Below are 22,797 nucleotides of genomic sequence, written 5' to 3'. Positions count from 1 at the left end.
GTGATTTGTGACATATTCTAGAATAAAATTAGTATAACCTAATAATGCACTTTAATAGATAATACAAGTATACTTGAATGAACTGGAAAAAAATGTTAAGCATGGGTCCTTTATTTCACAAATTTTAAAGCTGCTGATACTTGGGAATTCTTTATTCCTGTGTAAAAAGTTTCTATGTTCTACTCTTTTATTTTATGTATTTGATATTTTAGAAGCTTATGCAGTAAAGTTCTTAGATACTAGTGCATACTTCATAGCATGCTGAAGATTTAAATGCTGAGGGAGATTTAGTTCTAGTTTGCCAATGGAATTCTTGCTTCCTATCATGTACTTTGATTTGGTTGCTAAGCACAGCTTTAAACTTTGTAATCCTTGCTTGTGAATAGAAATTAGGAGGACATTTTTTATGCTGTATAATTTTTTTGTATAACTTCAAAAATGCCCATTGTTAAAAAACAAAAAAGGAAGCCATATGGTGTTTGAATATTTGAGCACTTTCTTCCTGCTTTTCAGGTGCATACTGTAATTCTCCAAGTGCCTGCTTTGTGGCTAGTGACGGACAGCATCTAAGATTATATCAAGCTGTAATAGATGCTAAGAAACTTCTGTGTGAGCTCTCCAACCCAGAAATTTCTGTAAGTGAAAACCCATCTCAAGTTTTTGCATGTTACGACTTCATTCAGTTGCACTAGGCTCAGACTTGATGACTGACTAAGCTGGTTGCTGAGCATTTCACAGATTATTCTGCTTGTAAAAACAGATTCAGTAAAGCTTTTTGGCTCTACTGTATTTAATTTAATCTCAAACTCTGCATATTGAGGCAGGCCAAGTTTTGATTGAGAAATGCCTGAGAAGTGCTTATACCACAAGGAGTAATAGTTGTGTGGGTGCATTGTCATCCTGAGGAAAAGCTGAGACAAGAATTCAGCTTTTGGACAAAGGACCAAAAATTGCTGTATATGGGGCTTTCCAGATAATCTTGTCACCTTTCAGCCATCAAAACCAAATGTGTTTTTCATAAAACAGGGAACGTTTACCTGTGTTCTACTGAATCACAACTAGTGTATATTTTATGCTTTGCTTAACATTTGCACAGTGATGTTGCACCTACCTAGTGGGTTGTGCCTCAGAAATGCATAAGAGTTAACAAGACCACCCCCCTGATTCTTTTCAAACAGAAATATGTTGGTGAAGTTTTTAACATCATAAGTCAGCAATCTACTGCTCGTCCGGGATGTATCATTGAATTGGATGCCATCACAGAGCTTGTAAGATCTTCTGCTATACTAATTTTGTGTCATAATTAGCTTTTTAAAAAGTTTTAATAATAAAGGCAATACCTGTTGCTCTCCATTAGGTAAATTTGGAGTACTTAAACTGTTTTTGACATATTCTAGTACTAGTTTTCAACGGTACCTGTAAATGGAATGAGTGAATAATGAAAGTGCATTTTCATGAGGAGTCTTCTGTTGATGTGTTTAACTTAGCAAGTTAAAAGCTCCTGTAAGCAATCTTGAAAAGCTCCTGTAAGCAATCCTGAAAGCATTCTTGAAAAGTATACTCCAGGATGTTCACTTCTTGTGTATTTTTACTTCCTTAGCATGGCCGGAAAACACAGTTATTCCATGTTTTTCAAGAAGACTTTATTTTAAATTACCAGGAGAAGGAAATGCCTTCAACGAAGAACAGTTTGTCAGACTCTGGTAAGGAATTTTTTTTTCATTGAACATTGAAGACAGTCTTTTATTTTTCATTCCGCAGAAGAAAATACTTGTTAAATGGCTTTTATCCTTTTAATGTCAAATACCTTAATTTGAAATCTTCAGAAGAATGTAACTAACAAAACTCATGGGTGTTTCACTTCCTTTGAGGTGTGTGCAGCCAAATTTTAGGTCAAGTAGTTTAAATCACAAGATAGCAATTGTGTCTTGTGTTAAGCAGTCTCTTAACATGAAGGGGGAAAAAGTTTTAAATGTGAAGCCTGTACTTGTAGGGTATGACACAGACAAAACTTACTGTTTACTGTCATGGTGGATGCTGTTCTTTACATCAGCTAAATATTGCTCCTCAGGCCTTGCATGGTGCAACAAATGGCAAGCCAAATTCCTCCTCACTATAATAATGTGGGTAGTGTGTGAATTTCTAGATCCTTGGACAGATCTGGACTGCTCTGTAAAAAATTATTAGTTTTCCTTGGTGGAGTGCCTCAGTTATTTGGATATATAGGCATCATATTGTTCTATTCCAATGAAATAATATGTGGGGGAAAAGGGGTTGGAGTAAAGTTTGTCATACCAGGTGATCTGCAGTACTAGATGGGAATCGTGAATGAAAGGGAGTAGAGTTGTGGAAAAGTATCAAAGGAACCTAGGGAAATATTAAATGAACTGGATATACATAGTGATTATTTGTGTCTGGAGCTGGCTGTTTTTACCTGAAGAAGAGATTTGGAATAGTGGAGATGATCCTAGCCCTCGGTGGAGTTAAAAAAAGGCAATTGAGATGTTGAAAATAAGAAACAAAATAGAGAACATAAAAAGTGTTACTCTACAGCATAATTGTATGTTTACATCTTGAGTATGATACACAGAAATAATTTTAGACCAAATAGGGAAATATTTGATCTTAGGTAACTGTATACATCTGTATGTGTTCTGAAAGTCTGTAATAGATTGCTGCATGCCATCCATGTAAGTAATTGGGCTAAATGGACCCTTGGAAAAACTGCTAAATTAGAACTGTATCATTTGCATGCATTTTATTTGAAATTATATTCTAGTACTTTCTTATTTCCTCTTTAATAATGCATTAAGGTAGTTACCTCATATTGTTTTTAAAAAGAAAAAAATCACTTACGTTTTTCTATGGTACCATAACCACTGCAATGTTTATAGCACAGGGCAAATACAGCTTATTCTTGGTAATGTTTTATTTATACACACACCTAAAGGGTCAGAGGAATCATGGAGGAAAAAAAAATCCTAAAATTAACTACACCTTCTTGGTCCTAATGGGTTGTCGATTATATGAAGGGAAGGGAATACCTGGGTGAACTTCACAGAAGTGGACACCTGTTGATAGTACAACTCATGTCTTCTTTTTGTGTAAAACTATGGCAAGTAAATTCTTAGGAATAAGCATTGTATCTCTTCCTCTCTTCTATACTATACTGTACTGATAATACATTCTGGGATTTAACTTTTAAACATAGCAAAGTCAGGCAAATGTGTTGTCATCTCTGAAAAAAAACACTGGCAGTTCTTACATGTGTACTTGTAATTGCAGTGTTTTTTGGTTGTGGAGAAAGCTAATGTAAGAGTTAGATGCAGTCAGACCATTGCATTTCAGTATTAGTTCATGTTAGCTTAATCTGATTATTTGCTAGCCAGCAAAATCAAGTTTTGCTTTCAGGTGAATAACCCCTAAGATCTTCCTGTTCCCAATTTTACCAGGAAACCAGCAGAATGGATTTTCTGAAAAATTCTACTTAATAGTGATAGAATATACGCAAAACCATTCATTACTACATATGTGGCATTTACATTTGAAAGCAATTCCTGTCTCAATAGGTAAGCCCTCTTTCTTGTAGTTTTCTTTAAAAAAAACACACTGTCTAGTGAATGTCTGCTGTTCAGTGTAATCTAAAATGTTTCATCTTTTTGAAAAGATTCTGCATTTGATTACAAGATTTTATCACAACCATTCTTTCTTGATTACCTAATCTTCTGATTGCTGAAACTCTTCAGTTCAGCCTGAGCCTGGAGTTTGGTACTTTTTGGTGCATTCCAAGGCCAGATATTCTTAACTGGCTTTAATACAGCCTAACAGTTAAGGTGTTTTGCTTTTTGGAAATTTTAGTTTGCAATTTTTGAGTTTATGCATACATTTTAAATAGGACTGTAGCCTGAAGCACCTAAGCATCAGTGATGCCATTACAATTCTAAATAATTTTGATGTTCTGCAATCTGCTAGTTCTCTTTCAAACTACCAAACTATCTCTAAAATTCTTAGGTTTTAAAGAAAGTTAAGATACACTTCAGTAGTTTTCTGTTAACATTTAAAGATTTTAAGAAACATAAATCTAATACCACTTACCAGAGAAATGTTATAATCTATGTTTCTGTCATTTAAACTAAATTAGCATTTCTTACTGTTGCTTTCAAATAAGAGAAAAAATGTTATTGCAATTAGTATATAAGTTAGTGAGAATAATAAAGATCTAAATTTTCTGATGTACTTATGTGATGAGGAAATTACTGAGAAGGCTCTGCAGCAAATCTGTTGAAAATTTTCGTGTTCCATTTCCAGCAATTTTATACTTCAGGTCTTGAGTTTTATTAAAAAAAGGAAAGCTTTCATATCACATTCTCTAAGAGCCTATGTTTTAAGGAATAAAATAAAGCTGTCATTAAAATTTTTCTCAAAAATAACTTTCACTAATTTGTAAGCTAAGACATGAAGGTCTTAATTTAATTTTCCCTAGCTGCAGGTATTCTATGCTTACTGAAACCTTATCTTATTTTCAGTGGATAGCCATATACATATTTCTTTGCAGTTTTTGGTCTTTTTGGTCATGCTTTGATTGTTTTGTAATCTCCCAGCAGTTCTAGAATCTCCGAAGTATTTAGTATGAGATATCCTAGTGTTTCTCTTTAAATTTGAATATGAGAATACATTTCATTAAAATGAATGTAAAATTTTAAGTCAGGTTTTGTCTGTCTCTTCTGGAACTATTAAAGTGAATAAAATAACTTCTTACATTAAAAGAAATCATTGATCTTTTGAAGTTAACAATGCATACCTTTTTTTAGATGAAAAGATAGGTTCAAATCCATCTGAAGAAACAACACAAACAGAAGAATCGTATTCTTCACCAGATCCAGAGAAGATCCAATCACCTTTCACTCAAAAGTATCGGGCCTGTAGAGCAAACCTTCAGAGCACCAGCTGGCTTACTCTGTCTTCCAAAATGGTGTACAGTCAAGAATTGAGTATGCCAGAAGGAGTAGAAATAATAAGTGTAAAGCCATCAGCAGGTTTGTCATATTTTTTTAAAATACTGAAATAGGGAATCTCTGCCTTTCTGACTTTGGTCTTAAATAGAAACAAAGTAATAGTGAGTTTTGGATTTGTTGTTAGAATCAAGTATGTGTAGGTGAATCCAAAAAGTTTGCCAAAATGTACTTCCTGTCACTTAATATCTCTATCCTGAAACTAACATTAAAATAAAGCTCTTACTTAATAGAATAGTAGAAACACAAATTTTGTTTTGCAGTCATTAATGAATTTTTTTGTAGGATCTGTACTTAAATGTTAAAGTTCATCAGCAGTCTTTCTAAAATACAGTTTTAGATTTTTCAATTAAGAAATATTTGTTTGACAGAATATATATTAGTATTCATGTTTAAATAATAGTTTTTGACTTCTTTCTGGGGCACAAAATGCAATCAAAGGGTAGAAGGCTTTCATGGTATTTTTGACATTGTCTTCTTTGTGAGGCACTGCAAATGACCTCTTTGTGAGGAAGCAGTAATACTTTTTTTAATTTGGAGTGATAAAATGGTGGCTGAATAAAAATGTTGCTAATTTTGCTTTTTAGTATTTCCTCTTGTAAGAGTATTTTTTTTTTTCATTTTAGGACATCTCAGTTCTTCTTCCATATATCCTGTTTGTCATGCACCTTATCTGCTGGCTACTTCCTGCTCTGATGGAAAAATTAGATTCTGGAGATGCAGGGTTGTCACTGAATCATCAGCTTCTTCCATGCCACAATATGGCACAGACAGTGATGTTAAATATGTATGGGAAGAATGGCCATTACTGATTGAGGATGGACTTCCTAGTAGTAGTGCTATTAATGTTCCAGGGAGGCCAACTGATGTCAGCTGTGCACACACAAACAGATTAGCAGTAGCGTACAAGCAGGCAGCATCTAGAAATAGCCATCTTTCTCATGATTTTGTGATGCATGTTAGTATTTTTGAATGTGAGTCTACAGGGGGATCTTCTTGGATTTTAGAACAGACACTTAAATTAGAAGAGCTAGGCACCATGTTGGACTCTGGTGTTAGCGGTGATGGAGATTTAGTGGCAGATAACCAACAAGATACTTCTCTGTCTCATGGTGGAAGTATTATACCCAACACTAAGCACTTGGTACACTTGGATTGGATGTCTAGGGAAGATGGTTCACATATTCTGACAGTGGGAATTGGATCAAAACTTTATATGTTTGGTCAGATGTCTGGGAAGAGGCAAGAACAAAATGGTAATGAGATTGTAGCAATCTCCCACAGTGGCAGTCCTAAGACTGCAACCCTTTCTGGGTTTGTTTTGCTGCGTTGTGTTGACTTGGTTTCATCTGTGGAGGGATCACCTCCTTTTCCTGTATCCTTGTCTTGGGTGCGTGATGGTATTCTGGTAGTTGGAATGGATTGTGAAATGCATGTTTATTCCCAGTGGCAATCTCCTTCTAAGCAGGAACTGGTTAGTACAGATTCCTACAGTGGAAGTATGCCATGTCTAACTAGCTTGATGAAGCAAAGCCAGTCAGCTGCCTCAGGTCTGCATCCACCAAAGAGAACTTTGACCAGGTCTATGACCAGCCTTGCACAGAAACTTAGTGGGAAAAGGTCTGCCTCTGTCCTGTCAATGGAAATGGAAGATTCTGGTCTGTTTGAAGCAGCTCATACATTATCTCCAACTTTACCTCAGTACCATCCATATCAACTGCTGGAACTCATGGATCTTGGTAAAGTACGCAGAGCAAAAGCCATTCTGTCCCACTTGGTGAAGTGCATTGCTGGAGAAGTTGTTGCTGTAAATGAGTCTGAGCCTAATCATGACAGGAGGCTCAGATCTCTGACGATCAGTGCTAGTGGAAGTACTGCAAGAGATCCCAAAATGTTCAGTAAAACAGAGACTACAGACTATATAGAAATAGACTCTGTTCCACCATTGCCTCTGTATGCTTTGCTTGCTGCGGATGATGATTCATCTTATTCCTGTTCAGAGAAGTCCAATAATCAGCATAGTCAAAATAAAAAGGATATGCCCAATGACAGTTACGAAAATCTCTTCCAAAATACCGTTCTAAGTACAGATGACCTTGTCACATTTGAGGCAGATGAAGACAGTTCAAAAGTCATTGATCTTTCTCAATACAGCCCAACTTACTTTGGACCAGAACATGCTCAAGTTCTTTCTCGTCACTTACTTCATTCAAGCTTGCCAGGTCTGACTAGGATGGAGCAAATGTCATTGATGGCCTTGGCAGATACAATTGCTACTACCAGTACTGACATTGGAGAAAGCAGGGACAGAAGTCAGGGTAAGCTGTCTCGTCCAAGTTAAATGTACTACTGTGCTTCACAGCCTTTCCAGGGTTTTTTTTTCTTATTTTGGAATATCTTTGTGGCTTGTAAGATGATGGCACACCTTCATTTCATTGTATAATTGTTTCAAGACCTATTGCTTTGATAAAAGTAAAATTTTCTTTTGCCACCTGGTAATGTCACTGTGAATCCATCAGTCCACATACTATAATTATTTTTAATTCACTTTTGAAGGGACAGGAATGACGAATATTTGTTGTACTGTGTAGAGAAATTGAGGAAGAATTTGGTTTGGTTTTTTTAATATATATTACTTTTTCTGTCTCTTGCATTAAACAGAACAAATAAATTCAGGAGTTTTTATATTTGAAATTTTCTTTCTCTTTTCTTGAAGGGAAGAATTATGGACTAAGCTATCTTTTACAAATTCAAAGTATTAGTAGTCACAAAGTTATATTTCTTCTATTAGGACCCACAAAACTTGGATTAATTGCTGTAAAATGTGTGTACAAATATTTATTTCCAGGTGGAGAAACTCTCGATGAGTGTGGTTTAAAATTTTTATTGGCTGTCCGGCGTCACACCTTTCTGACCACTGCGCTTCCTCCTGTGCATCGAGCCCAGCTGCTCCACCAAGGTAACTGATGTGTTTTCTTACATGAGTTGAGTTTTAGTGATGTAGCTGCACCTGTGAAGGGTATGCTGTTGATGTGCCTCTGCAGAACCAGTAATTTCATTCATTGGGGTTTTTCAAGAAAATATTGTCCAATACGAATGAATGCTAGAGCAGAAAATGTCTTGCTTTGGTTGTGGTAAAGGTTTCAGAAGTGATTATTTTCAAACAATTTGAAAAAAATTTTTTCAAATTCTTTTAGTTGGTGGGGGAGAGTTTCTGTTTCCCCAAATTAATACCCCAGATTCCCCGAATGAAATTCTAATACCATGTTGTGTCAATAAGCTTCTGCAGGAATAATATAGTAGACAGCTGTACCTATTTACACAGGGGTTTGGTATATATCTAGAAGAAAAAAAAATACTCAGACTTTACATGCTTCTATATACTTACTGTAATTATACAATCAACTATTTCATATAGGGAAGTTTTTTTGCATAATTTGACTAGTTCCATCCTGATATTGCAGATGATAAAACAAGATGGATTTGATCAGTGATAATCAGATGTAAAGGACTGGCTATGATTACTCCTTTGGCCATCATGACAGTTGTGATGGTATTTTCAATCACATGACTTGTCACCCCTCCGCTGAATCAGAGGTTGGAATTTGCCAGGACTGCCAGAGCAGAGTATTGCAGAGTTAACTTTCTGATGGAGTCATTTTAGTTGAGATAGTTCTGCTTCTGGTGAGCTCAGAAATTGGTGAAAGTGGGAAGTGCTTCCAGGGCACATGCAGAAGTGCCTTTCTACAAAGAAGCACCTGGCCCTCACTTGAGTTGCAATTATCCCTAGCCAGCTATTTTGCTGTTTAGTAATTGCTTCCTTCCTCATGAGATTTTTTTATTTCAAGTTTTCTTTTGTATCTCTATCCCCATAGGTGGTTTTGCTCTGATTATCTGAAACTTGTACATTTTCTAATCCAAGTCAAATAAGTGAACCTATCTTTCCAAATTTTGGAAAATTTCATCAGTACACTGCACTTTGTGTCATGGCTAATCTTAATGTCACTTACTATCCATATGTTTGAGCTTCATAGAAAAACTCTGTTCTTCACAAACTTACATAAAGAGTTTGCAGATGAAAAAATGTTTCCAGTTGTATAATTTTTCCGTAATATTTGAAATGCAGTCCTAAGAAATACTCTTAAATTTCTATTGCCTCACCAGCAATGTACTTAAAAATTAAAAACAAGCTGTTTACCTTCTTCCCTTCTCCCTTTCCCGTCCCTTTATCTTCAGATTCTGGATTATTTTGTTAATTAATGTCTTCTGAATTTTTTTTTTTTTGAATGTTCATTGTACAGGCTTATCTACTAGTCACTTTGCCTGGGCATTCCATTCCGTAGCAGAGGAAGAGCTCCTGAGTATGCTCCCTGCAGTGCAGAAGGGAGATCCAACATGGTCTGAGCTCAGAGCTATGGGTGTAGGATGGTGGGTTCGAAACATCCACAGCCTGAGGAGATGCATAGAAAAGGTAAACATAGCATTCTAAAAAAAGCCCAACAAAATAATTCCAAACAGCTGTTCTCCAGTATTTGCCTTCTATTTATGTAGTTTTAAGTTGTTAGATAATGAAGTTTTTCTGAGTGTTTCATGCTGTATTTTTCTGTATCTATACTTTTCTGTAGGAATAGGAACTTCTGTACTTAACAATTTTTTTTTAGTACTTTAGACTTCAAATTCCAGTGTGGATTACATTTTTTGCTCTTAGATACTTCATCTAAAGGGTAATATGATACAGTACTTATTGTGGATGCTCAAGATACAGGTGGAGTTGTTTTTTATAGCAAAATTGAGAGGCAAGTCGTGGGAAAAGGTTCTTCTTAGAAACCTATCAGATATGGGAACAACTTGGATATTATATGTACATCTGTCTTGCAAATTGATTATTTTACATAATAGAACAAACCTTCTATTGTTTTGTTTTGGCTTGGTGGTTTTTTTGTTTGTTCAAGGGTTTTGTTGAGCTTTTTGTATTAAATATTTTAATAATCACAGATGTGGCAGTAAGCCTAACCTCATTATCACTTGCTTTAAGCCCTTCGATAAGACAAGTGTGTTGAGCTAGAAAATGACATGCAAAAGACACTTTGACTCCAAAGCACGAAGTGGTAAAATGCATATCCCTACTTTTACTTTTAAATCTTCAGTAATTATTCATTACTTTATGAAACTTAACTGCCTTGCATTAAAAAAATTCCAGGTATTCTGGCCCTGAGTTTAAGATTATTTTACATGGGACTTGGATTATTCTTGCTGCCAGTTACCCTTTTTCCTTTCCACCTTCTAAAAGTCATCACTGTTCCCAGCCTGTTTTTCAAGACTCCATCTTGCAGATGCAACTAGTAAGTTAATAGTAATAACTAGTAAATTAATTTTGCTATGATTTTAGAAAGGGATTTCAGATGTAGAGATTCCCACTTGATCTGCAAAAAAGCTTCTTGAACTGGAAGAGCATGAGCTAAGTGATATCAAACAGGTTGTTGTGTCTTCACATGTTCTTACATCAGACTCATAATGACAGGAGGGATCCTGTATTAAAGAGGACTTCAGAGCACTGTGGGGTATGAGATGACAGAAGCACCAAAAATCTCATTTAAGATTAATTTAAATTGTGGTTGTTTTTTTGCTTTTGAACTGTCTTCTCAGGTGGCTAAAGCAGCTTTCCAGAGAAACAATGATCCACTTGATGCTGCCATTTTTTACCTTGCAATGAAGAAGAAGGCTGTTATCTGGGGATTATACAGGTATTCAAGCTCTTACATGGAATTTCACACTGTCTGGTATAATTCTGGGGGGAAAAGTTGAATGTGGTGGCAATCCAAAGGAAGCACAAATATTACCATTGAAAACTGAGGTTTGATTTCCAAACTAGTCGTTACATTTGATGAGTAGTTTCTAACCTTCTTATATTTACTGACGGAATTTAGTTGCTATTTCTGAAGGTAGGTGCTGCGAGTTTTAGTCTCAAATCTTCTGTAATTTCAACTATTGCTTAGTTCTGATTTACTTTTGAGGACTAGCAGTGTAGTGTGTGAAATGTCATGCCTATTTTTTACATAAGTGTTTGTTGTTAAAAATTTTACCTCCAGATCAGGGGACTGGCGTATGTCTTCTTAACTGACGTTTCATAATACAGCATTCAGTGTTGCAAACCTTCTGAAAACTAATTTTCATTCTCACTTAAGAAAAAAGATATTTTCTATGTCAGGTTATTGAAAATGTCATTAGGTTTTGTATTTATTGAAGTTTCTGCTATTTTTAAATAAGTAGCCTTCTCAAATTCCAATGTGATGAGAGACTCTGCATTTCCTAATGTGAAGATCTGCGTAAAGTTATACAGACATCTGCAGAAATTAAGAACCATAGTGCAACTAATAAAAAGTAAAATCTTTTTATCAATTATGTTTGATATGCAGGTCCCAAAAAGATACTAAAATGACACAGTTTTTTGGAAACAACTTTACTGAGGACAGATGGCGTAAAGCAGCCTTAAAGAATGCTTTTTCTTTGCTTGGCAAACAGCGGTTTGAACATTCTGCAGCATTTTTCTTGTTGGCAGGACACTTAAAAGATGCAGTGGAGGTAATAAAATTTTTAATGTTTAAGACTGTTAGTTATATTGTCCCAATTGTACAAATACTTTGAATGCAGTTTGCATTTTGCATAAGTATGACCCCTGAAGCTTCTTATGCTTTCAATTTTTGCTCTTCTTTCCCACCCCAAATGAATGATAAATACAAAACCTTCATCTTTACATTCTGATTCCTTTTCAGTTGTCATATTACTGATACTGAAAAGTGACATGGGTAATTTCTCTGCTCTACAAAGGGGCCTACCTACAGTTAGCTTTCTTTCAGGTTTTCTAGCCAGCATAGGAAGGAAGACAGCATAGTTTTTTATTAGGAAGTTCCAGATGTGGTGTTTTGGCAGAGATGTGGATTAGCTCCTAGAATCCCTTTACAAAAAACAAAGCAAAACCAAATTATTTCCTGGGTCTGTTTGAATTGCAAAATTGTGATTAAATTAATCTCTGTGATAATGAAGGATTTGTTCTGTAAATCTTTGTAGTTAAAACAGCCAGAATCCAGAGGTAAGAGGTGGCATGTGCACATTGGTAATGATCTATTGAAGCTGGTTGATTTCAAAGATCTGTTGTCGTGCCATACTTAAACTGAAGAAATGCAAATCCAATCTTGCATGTGATACTTAGCTACATGTGTTCTGCTTAGTTTCTGCTCGTTTTTATGGAGTTGGTAGACCTGCTTACTTTAATATGAGCAAATTTATGTCACTTCCTGCCCTATATTACTTTTAAAATGAGGAGAAATGATAAAGTTTGATCATTTGAATATGCTTATTTTTAATTAGGTCTGCCTTGAAAAACTGCATGACATTCAGTTGGCTCTTGTAATATCAAGACTTTATGAATCAGAATTTGAAGTGTCTAGTACTTACAAATCTGTACTACAGAAGAGAGTTTTGGGAAGTGTGTCTACTGGAAAAGAGAGCTCAGGAGACATACACTGTGACCCTTTCCTGCGAAGTATGGCATACTGGATTTTGGAAGATTATAGCAAGGCTCTTGACACTTTGATTAAACATTCTTTTGAAGATGGAGGAGGTAAGAATATAGGTATTTGACCTGTTGAGTTGATTTTAAATATCCGCTCATTTAAACCACAGTTTCTTGAAGTGTCAGCTGAACAAAACCAGCTACCACACAGTTCCTCACTATTGTTAGTAAATACTTGCTGTAGCAATTTATGTGGACTTTAATAGCAAACATGGTGACCATATTGTTGTTACCCTGTATTCCACGAATGCATACTTTGTCCTTTAAGCATATAACTATCAAGATAATGGAATGACCCTAATTAGGGTCAACAGTAATGCAGCTGATTTTCCAGAAGCAGTCTAGAAGATGAAGAGAAAAATTAACTTTTTATATTAATTTGACTCCATCACTGCCTAAAACAAAATTTCTGATTGCCCACTTATATAGGAGAATCTGGAAGACATGGTGTTTTGTAGCTTTTAGGCCTTGGTAACAGCTGACTACAATAATAGACTACCAATAGAAAGGTTTTGATACTCGAATGGTGGAGGAGGCCAATAATGAGGAGGCCCATGTGCTGCCTGAAAAAGCACGTGAGTCTCCTAGAGCAATTCATTTCTTTGCTCACTTGCTGGCTTTATAGGCCTCCTAAGAATTAATTGTATTATTTCTTAAAGGTAGTGTTTTTATTGAAGTTAAATGCTTCGAGTCGTAGGTAGTTAGCTGGTTTCAGTCCTGGCTACTGAGAGAAATTGGAAGGGATAAAAAAAGGCTCAAATACTAGAATTTGGTAACAAATTTGTGAAACTGATTTTAGTAAAAGTTAAATGCTTCAGGATGATTTTGATCAAATGAGGAATATAGTGTTTGTTTTTTCTATCTTGATCCCATCTTTCTGTGTAAAATAATTTTAAAGTGTTGCTAATTCTTCTGCAATCTGCAAGTTAATCTGCAAGTTAATGGCTTGTTTGTGGTGTATTGCCTTATTTTCTTACCTAGAATGTGCATTTTTATGTGGCTGTCTCTGTTAACTGTCACCAGGTGTGCTATAACTTCTGAAAGAGGAGAGAGTAAGGGTTTATTTCAGCTATCCTGAGACCTTTGAAAGCTGTGTGAATCATGCAGTGCTGATTCTCATATCTCTTCAGGGCTTTTTTTCTTGTGGACATGAAAATGAAATGAGTAGGTGTTGCACTGCTGTGTAATTCATTTAATTATATGTAATACTGCTACCATTATGTATAAATGTTGTAGATTTCCTAGTTTTATTGTAAGTTGCATTTCTTTTGAGATGTAGACAAAATAAAAAATACTATTTAAAGGAGACCTTAAGTAAAAGAAGTAAGATATTGTCTTATTGTCATTTAGATATGGAACATGGAGACTTCAGAAATCTAAAATTAACAGAAAAGTGGTATTGTTTGACTTCAGTAAAACTGGCCTGACTACATGAAAAAGAAATGGTAGCTGTTTTAATTTAAAAAGTCATGCCCGCTGCCCCACTCCACTTGATTTTAGTATGTTTGGCAATGTCCTTCCCACTGAGGTATTCAAATGATGAAGGTGCAAAGGAGGGTGCAATGAAGTGAAAAGTAGAAAGGATGTATGAAGTAGACAATAGGATTGATACTAAGACCTAGAAGCCTTCTGATGAATTTAGGACTTTGCAGATTGGTTATTTCATGCAAAGTGGTACATTTTCCTCATGCTGCCATATCTTTTCAGATGAAGGGAATGGCTCATCAAGTTGCAACCCTGCAGTGTTTAACTTCTATAACTACCTAAGAACACATCCCCTCTTGCTGAGACGTTATTTTGGCTCTTCTGATACAACTTCCACACACATCTGCCTAACAGTAGAAAATGGATTAGCTGACAAAATCAACCTGGGTGAAAGACGGCTATTTTTCACCACTGCATATGCTCATCTAAAAGCTGGTTGTCCTATGTTGGCTTTAGAAGTGTTATCAAAGATGCCCAAAGTTGTCAAGAGGTCAAAGTTGTTCTGTAAATCTCCTAGTTTAGTGGATACTAGTAAAGATTTCTCACCATTATCTCCAGTTAAAGAGTTTGAAACAAAAGATCAAGCTTCCAGTATTGATTGGTCACAACCAGTATTCAATGGTCTAGGTTCGTCTTCAGATTGCTCATCAGGAAAACATTCAAGTTCCACTCTTTCCTTTGATTGGAGCCAGCCAAGTGCTCTATTCCAAGATGACCAATTGCAACTGCAGTCAGACAGTGATGAAAATGATGAAAGTGAAGATTATTCCCTGGTAATGAAAGAGCTAAAACCTCTGAAGAAAACCGAAAAATTACATGAAACAGGTTCTAGCTACACAGAATCTTTTAGTGTAGTTGATGACAAAGATATTCTAAGTCCATCAGAAGATATCATTTCAGCACAGCTGAAGTTCAGGGCATGCCTGAAAATCCTTACCATGGAGCTTCGCACGCTGTCCACTGGCTATGAAGTCGACGGTGGAAAGTTGCGGTATCAGCTTTACCAGTGGCTTGAGAGAGAAGTGGTAGCTCTTCAGAAAACCTGTGATTATGGTGTTGAAGACATGCAGTCAGGAGTTAGAGGGGTGTCAGAGGAAGCTATGTTACATGAAAGCACTGAAGACTTAGCTGACCAGGAAAAAACTATGCTACAGCAAGAAGGCTTTCAGAAAAGACATCAATGGCTTCTGAAATACCAGTCTCTCCTCAGAATGTTCCTTAGTTACTGTATACTTCATGGCTCACACGGTGGAGGCTTGGCATCTGTCAGAATGGAATTAATTCTGCTCTTGCAGGAATCTCAGCAGGTATGTGGGGGAGCTTAGGTTTTATTTTCTCTGGTTCAGGTTTGTAGATTTATTTGAAACTGTTCTGTAATATATTTGAAATTTTCCTACTGTAGCATGTTTTCTAATAAATCTAAATCTGTTTTTAAGACTTTTTTTTGTACATTGTTTATTTTTTATTGTTGTTTTATAGAATCCTTTTCCCTCTTTCAAAAGTTTTTATATTCCCTGAAGAATATGTACTATTGCTTTGTGTATGTGTTTCTTGCTTGATTTTAGGAGCAATCAGTACAGATACCTTCCAGCCCTGCACCAGAGCAAAATTCCATACCTCTCCTATTTGCTTGCACAGCTAGTGCCAAAACAGTGGTGGCTAATCCATTGCTACATCTTGGCAATTTAACTCATGATATATTACATGCTATAATAAACCTAGATTCACCACCTCATCCAGATACTCAGAACAGCAAGGTATGTAATTTTTTACAGTTGTTTTGTTGTTGTTATCATCTAGTTTGCTGAAATCACAATTTTTTCTTTCAGACAGCATAAAAACTTTGTGCTGTGCCTCTCTGTGACACAGTAAAACCATTAAACATAAGCATTTTCTGTACTACTTATCTTGAGCTTAAAGAAGTGTCCAATGATCATCAGTCATTGTTGAGGTGTTGAGCATCTGGTTCAACAAGCTGTTGTAGATTGGCCTCTCTCAGAACTGGATATTTGTCCAAGAGGACATTTTAATGTAAAATGTGTTATACTAAACCTTCAGCATAATATTTGTCTTTTTGACAGTATGTTCATTATGTTAATGGTAGATACTGTGTTTCATTCTTTCTTAGACATTCATTCTTTTGATTAAGTAAAATTAAATGTTTAATGACAAAAACTGAGTGTCAGCAAACTTCAATAAACCCATATTGGTTTTTGTGAAACTGTATGTGTTTGTATAGTAGTTTTTAAAAACTGTTTCTGTAAAATTTCTCCTGTATTTAACCTTTGACTGGAAATAAAACTCAGTCTTTCCTGAAGTTTTGTATTGTTAGGTTCCAGATCATGTCTGCTTTTACTAAGGGTTTCTAGAGAATACTAAAAAGATGGCTCAGTCCTAGTTAGCTTTGTTTTAGAGGGAGCAAACAATAAATACAATAAACTGTTTTTGTTTTAATGGAATCTTTTTGATTAACAGCTTCTCTAGCTTTTAACCTTAGTGTGTTTTGTGATATATTAGGAAAAAAGTGTCAGCTGTATTAAAAGTACTGATCAGTACAATACTGAGTAGATTGAGTGTGTGTCCAAGAGCTGCCCTAGAACTGGTCAAAAACTAAGCTGCATTATAGTTTTCATTCTGAAATCAATTCTTTGTATTCTGAGTCACCAAACTCCCGCTGATTTAGGGTGTAATTACATAGGACTGTTGAATACAGGCTTACTATGCTGCTGTGTAAAACATTTCAGATGGAGCTGATCTGTGATTATGTGTTGGTGGGGTGAGTGAGTTTTCCCTCATGCTTTTCATAGGGTGTGAACTGATTTGTCTGATACAAATTCTGAAGCAAAAGGTGGCTTTGTAAGTGCATAAGGATTTAGACCTTTCATGTCCAGTGCTTGTTACATATTTGTATGCAGAGTGAAAGGCTCTGATACCAATCACAGCTCACTTTGGGTGTAATCACTTCTGTATAACTTTGTTTTTCAGATATATGTAATGCATACCTTAGCAGCGTCGCTCTCTGCTTGCATCTACCAATGTCTCTGTGATGGCCACAGCTACAGGTAAAGTCTATGAAAAGTGATTTTTAGACAGCTGTGTCATTGCTGTCATGGTAATGGATAGGGCAGAAGGCAGTGATCACACTTGCCTACATCTAGAAAGTGCTATCACTTGAATAGTTGTAAATACAACTTTTAAATATAAATATTATTTCCTGCTTCTCTGTTTCAACAGCTCATTTCAAGCAAATCAGTTCACTGGAACAGTGTACCAGACCATCCTGTTAACTCAGCGTCACTCTTTAAGAACAGCAAGCTTAGAAGAAACAGTGACTCCCAACACATCACCTTCTCAGTGGCCAGGTATCTAGTCTTGTTTCTTTCCTCTTAAGGAAAACTGAGTTATCTGGATCCACTCTAAGAGCATGTGGCTGTGACTTTCTTGTAGTATTTGTGACAGCTGTGTTGAGTTCTTTGATTAAAATGTGGTGGGTTTGGTTTTTTTTTTCCAAAGCATCTAAGTCACTACTTCTGATTATTCACTAATTCAAGTTGATTTATATTTCTTTCTTTAACTAAAAAATGTTAGTGCTGGATCTAGTAAAGAGAGAGCAGCTAAACAGGAGGTAGGGTGAAGTCATGTCCTGTGCTCTTCTTGCACCCCCTGGAGCACCAGTATTCTACTTTTGAAGTCCTGAGAACTAGGCAGGCTGTCCTAGTTTGTGCTCCAACTAAGAATTATTTTACCTTATGGACAATTTCTGAACTACCTTAAAGCTATTAAAAATGAGACTTTAATTACATGGTTTTATGTAGCTGTAAAATTAATATCAGATTTCTGGTAATACTTAGAGCATGCTGACATATATGCTGGTTAAACTATGCTGGGGAGCTACATTTGAGGGAGTGTTATCAATGTAATACATCTAGGTATGGGCTTTAGTTTACAGCACTAACTTTAATGTAAGCATAGTCAGGAAATGACTTACTTAGTATGAGAATTGTTTCTTAAATCAGAAAATTTCTCTTCAAAAATCTTCATGGAGACCCTGAAGCAGACTTTGTATTTGATGCTATGCCATTTTTTCTTTTCTGTCAAACTTTGTCACTGAATCTAGAGATTTTATAGAGAAACTAGCTTGCCATCTGTTTTCTTGTTATTTAGTTAACCTCAGGGTTAAATTTCTGATGAGTCGAGCAAGGAATTATTAGCAGTTATTCTTATGAATAACACCACCTTGAACTGACTTTTTCTGGTTTTTCGTAGATTCACATACTATGTGTGTAAATTGGAGAATAGGACAAAAAGCAGAATTCTTTGGCCATGACTATGTGCATTTTTACTTGTCTGCACAAAGTGTCACATTGAAGCCACATCTGAAACTACACCCTTTTGTGGGAGCATAAAAGCATCACAAAATGTTTAGTACTTGGGGAAAGAGCACTTGCCAGATAACATGTAATGGAAGTTTATGCTCATGATTTTTTATTGGTTTTACCACTGCAAAATGCTAAGATAGAATTTCAGCTTTCAGGATTGTAATGTAGTTATAATAACTGAAAAGGTGTTATACATTTCTTTAACTCCAAACCAGGAAGCTAAAAAAATAATACATTGTTAAAAATTAAGAGCTTGCCTCTTTCTCCTGAAGTTTTCAACTTAGGTTTCAATGTGTAAAACTTCAAATTTTTCTACACTAAACATTACTAAGTAATGGACAAAATACCCATGGTAATCTGGAGTGTGTTCACACACACATCTGTGCTTTCTCAAAGAATATGTTTATTTTATATAAACAGGAATCACAGCTCTAATACGTCTCTTGAATTCTGCTGGCGAGGAAGCCCAGCCAGGTCTCACAGTTCTACTTTGTGAAATTCTAACTGCGGTCTATCTCAGCCTGTTCATCCATGGCCTTGCAACACATTCTAGCAATGAGCTGTATAGAATTATGGCTCATCCACTTAACAACAAAATGTGGTCTGCTATCTTTGGAGGAGGAGCTCATACACCCAGCGGAGGACAGCAGCAATTAAAGACAAAAACTGGTCAGTTCTCTTGATTTATGTATATTTGTCTTCTCGGATTTTTAAGAAAATTATGTGACTGCTGAAAGCTTAATTAAGTAGTTTGTGTTCAATAAGAATTCAGTAGGGTTTTAGATTTGCATAGGAAAACAAGGATCTGAAATTATTCATGTAGATATTGTATAGAAGAGTGAAATAAATGTGAATGAATGCTACTGAAATAAGGTTTTCAAGTAGAACAGCTGCTCTAGTATGAGGGAGTTAAGTTGATCTTAGAGAGTTTCCAATACTATTACAGCTTAGTTTGTGTTTATTTTAAAGCTTTCCAGTTCTCTCCTAACTGGAATATATTCCCATTTTACAAATGCAGTATGTTTTCTCTCTTTGACAGGTAGGCACTTCCCAATGCCTAGCCCACATCAGGTAGTAGTGTTCTCCATGGAATGCGTGGGGTTTTCCAAATCCCTTACCTCCTTCAGTACTCATAGTCCTACCAAACCTTCAGGCAAGATACTAGATTTAGTACTAGGCCTCTACATGCAGTTTGCTATGTGTGTTTTTGGTTGGTTTTTTTTTTGCATATGCAGAAAGCCAGAAAAACTTCTGTTTGCAAGCCATGATATCAAAATTTAAAGTAAAATTTTGTAATTGAAGAAGCACATAAATTAGGCCTTTTTTAAAAAAAAAATTGTCAGCACTGTAGTATTTTTATGGCTCTTCATTTGAAATAAATGTTAAATACAAAATTACTTTGACCATGGTTTGAAAAGATCAGAAGTGTTTCATATCTTTTTTGGAGAGCTGCTTGTTTTGCTTTTTGAATATAAGCATTATTGTGCATGTGGATTTCTAAGTGTTCATTCCAGACATTACAAGTGAAAGGTATCTTGCTGATATTCGAAGAACCCTTTAGAAACGCAAACAATCTTCAAGTTTTAAATTCAGGTAGTGATAAACTATCCTCAGGACCAGAACAAATTCCTGTAATGCTTTTATTTTTCATACAGTTATGTGCTTTTTGATTTAGTTTGACTTCTACAAAACCAACAGTAAAAATGCTACAATTAACTAAGTTTTTAAGGGAAGATTTTGCAAAGACAAATTTACTTAAACTCTGATGACTTTCTAAATTACATCTGAATATATATGTAGAGACAAAATGTAACTTTATTTTTTTAATTATTAATATTTAGATGTATGCTGCATATCAAAATGTCTTTACCTTCCATTTATGGAAAACTGTAAAAGTGGTCTGTTTAAATATCTTCATCACTAGTCTTTTAGTGAGACTAGTCTTTTCAGAGTAGAGATCTTTACCCAAAAGTGAGCTCTTATTCTGATTGGCCTTCTCTGTGGTACTGAATTAACATTTCTCTCTATCATTTTAGTAAGGTAAATATGTTTGCTGTCACAGAATTGTCAGAAGCCTTAACTAGCTTTTGTTGGCAGTTCTGCTAACTAGGTGTTGGTAACTGTATTAAGCTGTGTTAATACTACTGCTGCCACTGGTTTAAAATGCAAAGTATTTTTACAAAAAAGTGTGTTCTGAAATGCATACTAAATACAGCCTGTCTGCTGCACGTTTTTCTGAAGGAGGAATGCTGTCTGCCTGATCGCAGGTTTAATAAAACTTGCTGGAAGAATCCCAAAGTTCTACGTAAAAATTGAAGAGAAGAAGGACTATTTTTTAATACTAGTTATTAGGGATAATGACTGAGAAAGGAGCCTAGAAGTGTTGTGGGATCTCTATCTTTGGAATTACTCAAAAACTTGAGCAAACTAGGCCATCAATTAAGCCAGCTCTGTTCTGATGGGTTGGACTGAGTGTCTTTCAGCCTATGCAGTTCTAGGATTCAGTGGTTTATTACTTGTTTTTAATGTGTGTTTATGTAAAGCAAATTTGGGGAAAAGGTATTTCTCCAAAGTCGTTTCTCGGTCATATTGAAAAAAATGGTGGGGGGAGAAGGGGAAAGAAATAGACCTCCAATGAAGCAGAGGGATCAGGATTAAAATCAGCTATATTTTTGTGCCTTTACTCTTTCTGACACCCAGAAGCAAATAGAAGTGACTGGAATGCTTGTTTCAGTCAACTATGCCATATTTTCCGTAATATTATTTAGACTTTTTTCTGTTTCTTACCATTTTGTTATGCTTAACTAGACTATTTTCCCTTACGTTTATTTTAGATTTTTGTGAAATGCTCCTATTCTCAAATGGAGATCGAAAGCTAAAAATTCTGAACACTAATAACAAGACTATGCATGTCTCCTCCTCCTTACCTCCTCTCCAGTCCTGTAGTACATATTTGAATGTGGGTATCAATCCCCAATTTGAAACTTCTTTTAAGAGATCATAACTCCATGTACAGCATTGGTCAATAAAGTTGTTATTTCCCTTTCTGCACTTTTGCTTTAGTTGATTTGAGCGTGTAGTAGCTTTGAATATAAAATTTCGCTTAAGTAAATATGATCTTTCTCTTAGACTCAAAAACAGGAAGCAAAAACCAGTATCTGGTAGTCTTATAAATCCCTAACCTCTTTTAGGAATTTTTTTTTATGAAAAACTTGTTTTAGTGCCTCTGTCACATAACAATCAGACAGAACAAAGCCATTTGAAAGCTTTTCAGTTCACTATGATTTTCAGCCATGTTTCTTGTTTTTGCAGTTGCAGCAAATGATTTTGGCAAACAGAACTAGCACATGATGTTTTTTTTTTTTCCATCGGGCAGTTCTCATTTGAAAAAGAGCCTTATTGTTGATTATAGTAGATTTTTTTCAGAATCCCATTTACCATATTTTACTTGAAAACTACCTAAGCAAACTGTTTCATAATTTAAGTGTATACAGAGATGGTACATTCTTTATCATCCAAAAGGTTCTTAAGGACGAATTTGACCTTTGTTTTAACAGTTAAAAATCCATAGTTTCATTTCATATATTCAGTTATTCCATGCTGCAAGAGCAAATGAAGGGAGGTTGCAAGCAATCTGCCTTTTAGTTCTTCCTGGGACACAGTGTAAAGAACAGATCTTTTTGTTATCATTGCGTGTCTTAGAAATTAAAGGATTTTACTTGTCTGAAATAGTCCAATATTCTTGGGAAATAATCTAAATTTTACTTTTGCCTTATACGAAAAATGGGAACAAAGATAAATGTTTTAAATAAATAACAAAACACATGTAAAAGATTTTTAATTAGAAATATGAGAAATTTGAAAGCGTGTGTAGTCAGTAATTTGAAATCCCTAAAGATAGTCAGAACTTTAACCACATTTTTAATGTAGTTAATTTCTTTCAGCATTAGTAGGTTTGTCAAACCACTTAGGTGGTTGTTTTTCATTTACCTTACATACTGAATTTTTTTACAATGGCTAGCCTGCAGTATTCTTAAAAAAACAAAGTGTGATCCAACAGAAAGGAATAAAGTACTTTTTTAATAAAAAGGTAAAAACATTTTGTTAAAAGTTTTTAAAAATAAAACTTACCTTTTGAATTCTGCTTAGAAAAACAGCCTGCAGGCCTATAGTTGCTCATTTGTCTATCATGCAACACTTGCTCCTTATTTCATGCCTAGTGAATTTCTTTTATTTTAAGTAGTTGCTAAAAATTAGCTAAAAACTCATAGTGATGCATGTGCATGCTCCTTAACTGATAAGTTTTGAATAATGAGATGAAAATGCTTTGTACTGCAGTTATTGTGAT

General features: G+C 35.4%; 1 protein-coding gene across 4 annotated transcripts in view; it reads left to right on the top strand.

Moving 5' to 3' along the window:
* The window catches only part of DMXL1 (Dmx like 1), a 75,895-nt gene that overhangs the window by 29,707 nt on the left and 23,391 nt on the right, over positions 1–22,797 (top strand). For all 4 annotated transcript variants that reach the window (XM_030236721.2, XM_050986581.1, XM_030236722.2 and 1 more), the window contains 16 exons: positions 514–635; positions 1,179–1,268; positions 1,601–1,703; positions 3,453–3,569; positions 4,812–5,036; positions 5,639–7,330; positions 7,861–7,971; positions 9,314–9,483; positions 10,659–10,756; positions 11,429–11,594; positions 12,381–12,633; positions 14,293–15,377; positions 15,636–15,827; positions 17,056–17,132; positions 17,305–17,432; positions 18,870–19,118. In XM_030236721.2, the coding sequence (XP_030092581.2) occupies positions 514–635; positions 1,179–1,268; positions 1,601–1,703; positions 3,453–3,569; positions 4,812–5,036; positions 5,639–7,330; positions 7,861–7,971; positions 9,314–9,483; positions 10,659–10,756; positions 11,429–11,594; positions 12,381–12,633; positions 14,293–15,377; positions 15,636–15,827; positions 17,056–17,132; positions 17,305–17,432; positions 18,870–19,118 (4,878 nt within the window). The remainder of the gene's footprint in view (positions 1–513; positions 636–1,178; positions 1,269–1,600; positions 1,704–3,452; positions 3,570–4,811; positions 5,037–5,638; positions 7,331–7,860; positions 7,972–9,313; positions 9,484–10,658; positions 10,757–11,428; positions 11,595–12,380; positions 12,634–14,292; positions 15,378–15,635; positions 15,828–17,055; positions 17,133–17,304; positions 17,433–18,869; positions 19,119–22,797) is intronic.

The sequence above is a fragment of the Serinus canaria genome, chromosome Z (genome assembly GCF_022539315.1).
Source record: "Serinus canaria isolate serCan28SL12 chromosome Z, serCan2020, whole genome shotgun sequence".
NCBI classification, from domain to species: domain Eukaryota; kingdom Metazoa; phylum Chordata; class Aves; order Passeriformes; family Fringillidae; genus Serinus; species Serinus canaria.
The sequence above is the reverse complement of the archived record's forward strand: the minus strand, read 5'-3'. Positions and strand labels throughout refer to the sequence as shown.